This window comes from Callospermophilus lateralis, chromosome 9 (genome assembly GCF_048772815.1).
Source record: "Callospermophilus lateralis isolate mCalLat2 chromosome 9, mCalLat2.hap1, whole genome shotgun sequence".
Classification (NCBI taxonomy): Eukaryota; Metazoa; Chordata; class Mammalia; order Rodentia; family Sciuridae; genus Callospermophilus; species Callospermophilus lateralis.
Window position 1 is genome coordinate 42,764,210 of NC_135313.1, and position 9,756 is coordinate 42,773,965.

General features: G+C 38.5%; 1 protein-coding gene across 4 annotated transcripts in view; it reads right to left on the bottom strand.

The window, feature by feature from the left end:
- Gls (glutaminase) overlaps positions 1 to 9,378 on the bottom strand; it is a 76,779-nt gene extending 67,401 nt beyond the window's left edge. For all 4 annotated transcript variants that reach the window (XM_076866828.2, XM_076866825.2, XM_076866826.2 and 1 more), the window contains exon 1: positions 8,762 to 9,378. In XM_076866828.2, the coding sequence (XP_076722943.1) occupies positions 8,762 to 9,147 (386 nt within the window). In that variant the 5' untranslated portion in view covers positions 9,148 to 9,378. The remainder of the gene's footprint in view (positions 1 to 8,761) is intronic.
- Between the last annotated feature and the right edge of the window lie 378 nt (positions 9,379 to 9,756).

Genomic DNA, 9,756 nt, shown 5'->3' on the forward strand with positions numbered 1-9,756 from the left:
TCAATTCTAAGCAGCACCACATAAAAATGAAATAAAAGTCCATCAAAAACTAAAAAAAAAAAATAAAAAAAAAAATTATTAAAAAATATTTTTAGAAAGATATTTGGGGTTGTCTTTAAATCAGTTTATCATTGAGTTTAGAGTGACCTGATTGGTAACAAATATCCATCAACCATCAGCATGTTAGCAGATTAAACCTGCCAGTTAAAAGCTGAATTGATAATGGCTGGCCATATAATACTACTATACATCAGAATGAATTCATGACAAAGTGATAAATTATGTTTTTCAGCCAAGTCATTTTGCGCTAAAGCTAATCACTGATTGAATTTAAAAATACAACTCATATCTTCTATGACTTTACTTTAAAAAAACATGGACTTTTACTTTTTTATCTCTAAACCCTACCAGGTAAATTAAGTTGGTTATTGTCCGTGGGTCACAAGTAAAAAGAGTCTCAAAGTCAAGCAACATGTCCAATGTCATACAACTCTGAAGGAGCTAAACCGGAAGTAGTCCTAGAAAGCTGGTTTGTTGAGTCCCAGACTCCAGATGTTCTACCATACCAACTATTCTTAGTTGTCAACACTCCATTTTAATAGGCATACTTGGAGTTCTTTAAGAATATTAAAGACAAGAGTCTTTACTTACTGAAAATTATCTAACCAAAATGCAAATAGGGGATTTACTTAGGTTAAATGACTGAATTATTGTTCTGCCCTCTTAAAATCACATCCTATACAAAGCAAGGATGAGATTATTTTAAATAAAAGTTTTGTTTAGATTGAACTTTACTGAAGAAATTTATTCAATAGCAGGCCACAAAAACTAGCTTGACATGAGGGAGTGGTCAGGATTTCCATAATAGCAATAGCAATTTGTTCAGATGGGCACAACTTTAGAAGTTTAATCCAGAAAGCAGTCCACCTATTTCAAGTGGGAAGACTAGGACCTGAGCAAATTAGGTCCATTAGTGTCCTGCTCTACAGTCTTTCCAATAAGAAAATCTTGGGGGATAGGATGCCGAAGATCAAACATGGGGCACATTACCACTGAGTGACATCCTCCATCCTTTTTATTTTGAGACAGGGTCTCTAAATTGCTGAATCTAGCCTCAAACTTGTGATCCTCCTCCCTCAGCCTCCAATCTGGGATTACAGGTGTGTGCCACCACACCTAGACCAATTAGAAATTTCTTCAACCAAGTATCCTTCAAAAGTACAGATATTATGTGAATTCTGTCCTGCAATCGCTTTGATACCATTTTTTTATGACTTATTCAGAATAACTAAAAAATATAGGAAGAAGTTAATAGAAGGCAAATTTCAGCTACACACAAGGAAAGATAAAGCAGCTCTGAAAATGGAATGGGCTGCCTTCTATAGGAGTGGGCTCTTGTTACGGAAGTATTCAATAAGTAAAAACCTATGTAAGAAAAGAGGAAAAATTTAAAAAGCAGCTAGGAAGATGGGCTTTTAAGGTCTCTTCCAATCCTGAACTCAAAACAGTAGTTACTTCAATGTATTCTGTTAAACTGCCTATACATGAAAAAGGGGTAGGGGGGAAAGATCTATTACTGTAGAATTTGATTGGGTAATTTAATGTCTTTGAGTCTTATAAAACATGTAAAGTGGGGTAGAATTAGATGTTCTTTAAAGTCACTTCCAAATCTGATCCTCAGTTTGTGAGTTTAAAAATGGATGTCTTCATAAATTTCTTTGATAAAGTAAGATCATAAACTTAAGTCACGCTGGACTTATGTACCTTTATTTTACATGTAAACTTAATCATCTAGGTTCTTAATTCAAAACCTAAGGTAAGTATTGAATGCCACCATACCTTTAAAAATGGTTAAGATGGTCAATTTTATGTCACATATATTTTATCACACTTTTGTTTAAATAAAAAGCTAATAATAAGGAATAGAAGTGTGAGAATGAGGAAGGACTGCTAAATTGGAAACAATGAAGGGCAGGAAAAAGATGCAGTTCCTAATACAAGACAGAAAATCCACATGAGAATAAGCTTAATCAAAACAGGACTAATCTGAATAGGAGAATTATTCCTTACAACTTAGTGCAGGAATGAACAATTAGAGCAGGATCTGTAAATGAAGTTTCATAGAAAGACAACTACATTCTTTATTTACTTATATTGATGGCTGCTTTGTACCTTAGTGGTTGTAAAAGAAACCATAGAGCCCACAAAGCTGCATGTATCAACTATTTGGCCTGATAAACATAATATAGTAACGTTTCCTTTTAGTAAATGTAAGTTGAACAACAAATGTTAAACTCTATGTTTTAATGGCAGGCAAATACGTATCATTTTCTAAGGAGACTAATAAAAAGTACAGTTTTGAATTTTAGAAGTCTAAGGTTTGAGGATAATAGTGAATGATTGGATAATGATAAGCAGAAGTTGTACAAATCCATTCATAATTTGTGACACAATTTTTTCCAATGTAATGGGGCTTACTATTCTTATACAACCAGAAACAGGATATTAGGTCAGCAAACTAGACAACAGAGTAGATTTACAAGTTTAGAATTTCATATATGAGGTTCCTCAGATTTTAGAAGTTGCATCTTTTCCACTATTTTAGAAGTTTCCCACTCATAATGGGAAATCTTAAGAGTTAACTACAAGGAGGCAGGAAATAAAGTGTCCATTTCCACAAACTTCAACTATTAATGTCATTTTGGCTTATTTTGTTCTTTGATTTTTTTTTTTAAGCTTAATGTCAAGTGAGATCATACTTCATAGAAAATTTTGCATTCTAACCTTTGGCTTAATATTCCATTTATTTGTATCCCTCAAACCCATCTGTATACATTTGAAAAAATAGTTAAATGGGAGACTTTTAAAAGAATGTACCATAATTTACTTAACCATCCCATTAATGTTGAACATAATTTTTCCCTCATTTTTCTCCAAAATGCAGAACACTGTACCAAAAATTTTAGGGAATAAAACCTTTTTTTTTTTTTTTTTTTTTTTTTACACTTGAGCTTATTTTGTTAGCCTAAATTCCTAAAAGGTCTGAATAATTTATAACTTCTTCATACAACTAAAAAATTGCTCTTCAGAAAGCTTTTACTCTTTTAATAACTCCTCCCAAAAAAGTCAAAGGAAATACATGTCACTCAAAATATTTTTATGTTTAATATCTTTAGAAACCTAATTAGAAATTAGACCAAAATGTATTTCCAAGTCCTTAAAGCTATCAACTTTCTATTTGTTATGCAAAATCAACAGTTCTTTCACTACCAACATTTCTTCAGAAATTAGTGAGCAATAATAATGAATGTCATACACCAAGTATAGATACTTCCCAAAGGAAGCCAAGGCACATTAACATTTTTACTTCTACTTTGTTGTAGGTAGTCAGAAAATTGCCAAGTGTAGTCATCAGTCATATACACTGTTTCATAACCAAAGCAATTTTATACCTGAATAGATTCCAGGGTAAAACTGGAATAACTGTGTCTCTACCTAAAAGTTATGTACCTAAGAGATGCTCATATTTAGTAACTGTATTTAGAAATATCTCTGTTCCCTCAGTTTTCTTAAGCATTCCTTTTACTAGCAGGTAAAAGGCACAGGTAACTATAATCTTCATCTATATAGGACTTAATATTACTGAGTTCCTTCAAGAATGCAAATCCTACAATTTGACTTTCAGTTTCTATAGTCACAATGCTTCACTTCAAATATCACAAGGATAGCTTTTTATTGATTTCTTTTTAATCATTCTTCAAAACCAAAGAAATCTACAAATATCTTCAGAAAATTTTTCAAGGTAACATTTGCCTTTTCCAGACTACAACATACCCACCCCTCTTCGCTCATATATTACTGTCTCATCAAAAAGGTTAAGTTCTTTTTGGAAGTCATTTCCTGAGTTAGCTGATTTGGGGAAAGACAAACTTCTATATAAAATTATAAAAAGTCTAAAAACAAGAAGCTAAAATGCAGAAACTAATTTTGCTCTTTCAGTGAACTTCATCCAAATATTAATACAATTAGTGGCATGTAGTTTCTTAATTACAGATCATGTATACAATTATCAATGCCCAATAGAAGCAATGTAAATATTGAACTGCAAAATAATATTATAGTTATTTATACATTTTCATGTGCCATTAAAACAAAACTAAAAGGCTGGGTATATAACTCAGTGGTAGACATGAGCTTAGCATGTGGCAAAGTCCTAGGTTCAATCCTGAACACTGGGGGGGCGGGGGGGACTAATAACCATGACTTAGAAAAAAATTAATATTGAGGAAATCACAAATAAAACAACTGAAGGGTTAAGAAGACCAGAAATAATCAGATGAACTTTCAACTTGATTTTATTTTAAGTGAACTGCAAGAATGCTTACCTTTACATATTAAACACTGCTATAAGGATCACAAAGCATTTGCCACCTATTTCAAAAGAGGTTCTTTCTTTCATTTCCCAACTATATTATCCTGTATCTACCAATATCCATATCAACTTCACTATCAGTACTGTCAAATGGACACAATCCAAAGTTTACTGAAATGTTTTAGTATTAAATCTAAATCTAGAATTCATTTCTCACAACAATGATTTTCTTTTGCCCGCACTTTCCATTTATTAAGGATATGAACTATCAAAATATAAAAGCCATACTATCTGAAGCTAACCAAAATCACTTATGTTGCACTTTATACTTAAATTTAAAAGATTTTGCATTACGCTTACTGGCACAATTAGAAATACACTTTCAAATACCAAGACTTTGAACAGATATGCAAAAATAAGTACTGCATTTTTTTTAACAGATACTATCAAACTGCCCTTAAAATAGATGATCTAATTTATAATTCTACCAGCAATGCAAGAGGTCTTATTTTCCACCTCTTTGGGATTACTTAAGATCTGAAAATCTTACAGGGGAAAAATCGGCATCGTCATCAGTTTTAATAAAATATTCTCAATCTGCACTACACATGAATTACCTATTTTGTAATGAGTATACATATACTAATATTTTTCCAGCCTAATTACTCTCTTATACATCACTTTTTCTAATTAAAAAATAAAATGTTCAAAGGAAAGGTAATCTAACAATGCCCCTTCATCCCCCTTCCTCTGGCCCTTCCCAAGTATCCTTCACTAAGAAAGAACATATACTTCAAGGATTTACAGGAATTAAGCATGGCCTGCTTGAAAGAGAAGATGCAAGCATTATTAAGAAAAAAAAAATCATGCAGGTTAATCAAAGCTTCTGAATGTTATAACTTAGTTTGTGAGTTTGCTATAAAGTTTCTTCCAATCCATGTTGTTTTTCTGGAAGAATGTATTTTAAATTAAAACTCTAAAATTAACCTCACAAAAGTATGTCAAATAGATTGAATTAGAACAAGGATGGATATGAGGTTACACATTTTAAATCTGATGCCATCAGATATGTGGAGATAACTGTGAGGACACAGATTGGATTAAAAGCTGAGGTATTATCCACCCAAAGATGAGAGTCTAAGCTGAAAAAAAGGGATGTGCTGTTTAGAATTTAGATATGTGGTAAAGGAGCAAAAAGGCCTCAGCCTCTATCCAGTGAGGAGCCAAGAAAGCAGACCTAACAACTTTTTTCTCCCTGAGTCCCCCCAAGTTTCTAGGGATTGAACTCATGGACGTTTTACCACTGGGCTATATCCCCAGTCCTTTTTTAAATTTTTATTTTGAGACAAGATCTTGCTAAATTGTTTAGGGACTTGCTAAGTTGTTGGGGCTGGTTGAACTTTCGATCCTGCTGCCTGTTTCCTGCATCAGTGGAATCACAAGTGGATAACACTGTGAAGGGCCACAATAACTTTTTTAAAAATGAAAACAGCCAAGCAACATTTTTTTTAAGGATAGAATGAATGGTGGTAACAAAATTAAATGAGACACCTGCAGGGAAAACTGAGCAAAGATCACTACACTATTCTATATAATACTAAGATGTTAGTTATATAATTTTAACTTAAATCAGATTAAAGGTGTGTGAAGGAAATGGTACAGTCTAGAGTTCACATCAGTTCAAAGAGTTTGTGGAAAAAAGATAATTAGATAACCTGCTTACATTCTGACACCTTCCACAGTATAAATAAAATTAATATAATATAAAGTCAGAACCAAGGTAAGAATAACTTGCTCCAGTTATATGAACAATGAAATTGCTATGGTTAAGTACTGAATTCACTTCAACCTTATTTACCAGCAAGGCAAAAAGGTAAACAACACAGATCATGTAATTTGAGATGTCTAATAAATTTTCAAGGGAAACTTTTTCTGGAAACTAAAAACAAAAGTTCTCATGTATGAGCCTGAAATTCAAAGGCCAATGTCCTTGACAGGTATTACAATAAATGAAGAAATTTAATTCTCATTTAGTGAATAAACTCTTATATAACTTTTAATATATGTCAAACATTGTTCTAAGTCTTTTACAAGATGGTAACTCATTTCATTTTCACATGGATCTTTCTGTTAATAACACTACAAAATCTGACAGAGTCCTGAGAGAGAGCTGGTGTTCCAGGTGGACTGCTAATTGAGGCTGAGCATTAGAAAAGATAACAGGATCAAATGGAAGCTTACCTCCAGAATAAGAGATATGTCTGTCACATAAAGGCAAAATGAAAGGAATCAAAAGAAGAAAGCTACATTTGGAAACAAGACCATTCAAGAAATAGAAACTTAAACCAAATTAAAAGTTTCCTGACAACCTTGAGACCAGTGCTCTTCACATTTAAGACAGCTGGCATTCACTCTTGAATGAAATCCTTGATTGAAAGCTTTGAGGATTATCATATACCTGAATTACTCCTGACTAGCTCTTTTGGTGAGACATAACATATTCTAAATTCATGAACTTCCCCTTGATATATGGTAAACAAGGTTATCTTACTGGCACAATTCTCCCAGGGCATCTGAGCCTGAGAATTCCCTCCATAGACAGACTTTCTCTTTTTTGAGAAGGGAGAGGAAGAAAAGGACAGTTAGACAAAATAGTGTTTTCAAAGTTAGCGCTATGAGATGATTTCTTATTAAAAGACAATGAAACTAGAAACTTTTGGGAAACAAACCAAAAAAGTGGTTCAATGTCCTGACAAAGGAAAATAAAGGACACTAAAGTCACTGAAGAAGGATAGAACCAAAGATAAATTTTTAATAGTAGTTCCCATCCTGCAGTCTTTAAGGATAACTTTTAAAGCTAGCTGCATTTTACATTTCTCTGAAGTTTGGGCACATGTATTTAAACTCTTATTACATGCCTGATAAATCTGATGTTAAAAATAAAACTGAATCCCAGATGAGATTAAGCACACCTATTTTAGTCTTTAAAACATAAGAGAGGTGCAAATTTAACAAAAGTCTAGTCTTTTTACAAAGGAATTTGAGCCATCTAACCCAACACATTAAATAATGTATCTAAGGGCATAAGACTCCTTTGTGGCACAAAAACACTATCACTGAATATTCCACAAATTTTAGCCATCACCAAGTGCTTTTTTGTTTGTTGGTTGGTTTTTAACAACATTTTCAGCCTGGGAAAACAACTTCAACCAGGAATGTTTTAGGGAGGTGTCAACTTCAATTACAGGAAACATTAAACAGGACTGAGACTGAAATTATAAGAATCACACTTTCAGTTTGATTTAAGGTACTCTGGGGGCTGGAAACAGTAAAAGAAGTAAAAAGGGAGGCAAGACCAGTACATATTCTGTCAGGATAAAGTCAAAAAAATAGTAGGGTATAAAGAAAGCAAACAAGTAAACGTTTACCCTCTGGGGTCTGAATTTATATTACATGATAAAAGTATTCAGGAAACTGCTTCTCATATTAAGAAAAATTAATTCATTAAATCGCTGCTATAAACATAAAAGATGAGTCAATATCCTATCACAATTAAATCACAAAACCTATTTAGATTTTTCACTGATAAGTGTTTTACGTCACATTTCATCTTGGCTATTCAACTATTTAAAAAAAAAAAAAAAAAAACAGGAAAAGAAAAAGAAAAATCTGTCCATCCCATGAAGAGACCAGACAGGACAAAGTTGGTCCACAGTGCAAACAGGTGGTCTGTGCTGCATGCCTCATCTTCTCCGCCACGTGACCCTATTCCTTCTAATCTCATTTCTGAAACATTATTTCCGGTGGCCCAGATGGCTCTACAAATGCCTGAAGGAGTCGCCCCAGAAGTATTAAGAACACTGCCACATCTGGCTTACAGTAGGATGGTAGAGACCAAAGGAGGGCAGGCAGGGTGGAAATTCGAGCCTGGAAAAGCGACGAGTCAGTAAGGTACAGGCTCTGCTCAACACACGACTCTTGAATGTCACTCCGTGGAGATATTCGTGTGGCATCACCCACGAAGGGCTGGGCGGGCGGCCAGGCGGTGCAGCCGCGAGCCAGCTCGGGCGCCAAGCACGCGGCAGCGGCCTCTCGGGGTTGGGTGCAAGCCAGGCCAGCCACTCCGGACCCACTGCGTATCCACCCGCGCGACCCGCGCCGGGGGCGGGGAAGGGAAGTGGGAGCCGGGCATAGGGGCGCGGGCGGGGAAGGCGCGGGCGGGGCCGGGCCTAATCACATGGCGCAGACGACGCAGGGCCGACCGGCATCTCTTTTCTTTCTCTTTCTCGACCCTCTGCCCCCATCCCACCCGACCGCAGCACCCACCCCCGTCCCCGGGCCCTAGCCCAGAGCGGGAGGAGGCCTCCTCAGTCTCGCGGAGACACTCACTTTTCGCCCGCGGCCACCAGCTCTTTGCCCTCGCTGTTGCCGAACGAGTCCGTCTCCCCGGGGCTGTCCTTGGGGCCAGCCGCCGGCGGGGCTGCGGGCGGCGACGCCCCGGACTGCGGCTGCGTGCCCCCCTTGCCCAGCTCCTGCAAGATCTCCGAAGGTGAGCTGGACAGGCGCCCCGCGAAGGGCCCCAAGGGCCGGCCGCCCCCACCCCACCACGGGTGGAGTCGCGCAGCGGTCGCCGGGCCCGCGGCCGGCCAGCGCCCGCCCCGGGGGTGCCGGCACAAGGTGGCTAGGGGCTGAGCCCGCCTCAGAGCCGCGCTGACAGCGGCCGGCGGTCGGAGGAGTAGATCCCGCAGCATCGCCGAGCCTCGAAGTCGCATCATGCCTCTGGGTCCGTAAGCGGCCGCTGGACAAGGATGCTCCGGGCGTGGGCGGCCGCTTTCCTACTGGAACGCGGTCTACCGCTGGGCAGCCAGAAGACAGACGAAGAAAGGTCAGCGACGTGGGTGTGGTTTCGGCTACGGCTCCTGCAGCTGGAGACGCTGTAGCTGCTCAGGAGGATACCGGTGGACGCTTCTCTTCACACCGCCAAGGGCTCCGCACTGAGGCTGACGCGCAGGGGAGGGCCGGAGACATTCCGCGCTCACCCACCCGAGGGCGGGAGGAAACCGGAGGCCCGCCCCCCTCTCCTGCTCCGATTGGCTCAAACCTTCGACCTCTCTTCTCATTGGTGATAGACGCAGTCAAATTTCTCCCGGCGCCGGGTACGCAGAAAGTCGGGCGGGGACTGACGGGGGGCGGAGCCTAACGAGGGGGGCGACAGGGAGAGGAATCAAACTGACGTGTGAGGCTGGGGATCCAGGCCCAGGGTAGCTCCTTACCTCGTGGGTCCCGGGGCTACCGGCCTGCTGACTGGGGGCTTAGAAGGTCTCATCATTTATGAAGCGGGTGGATTCCTTCTGGAATCTGGGGCCTCTAGCTGTTGTGAAGAC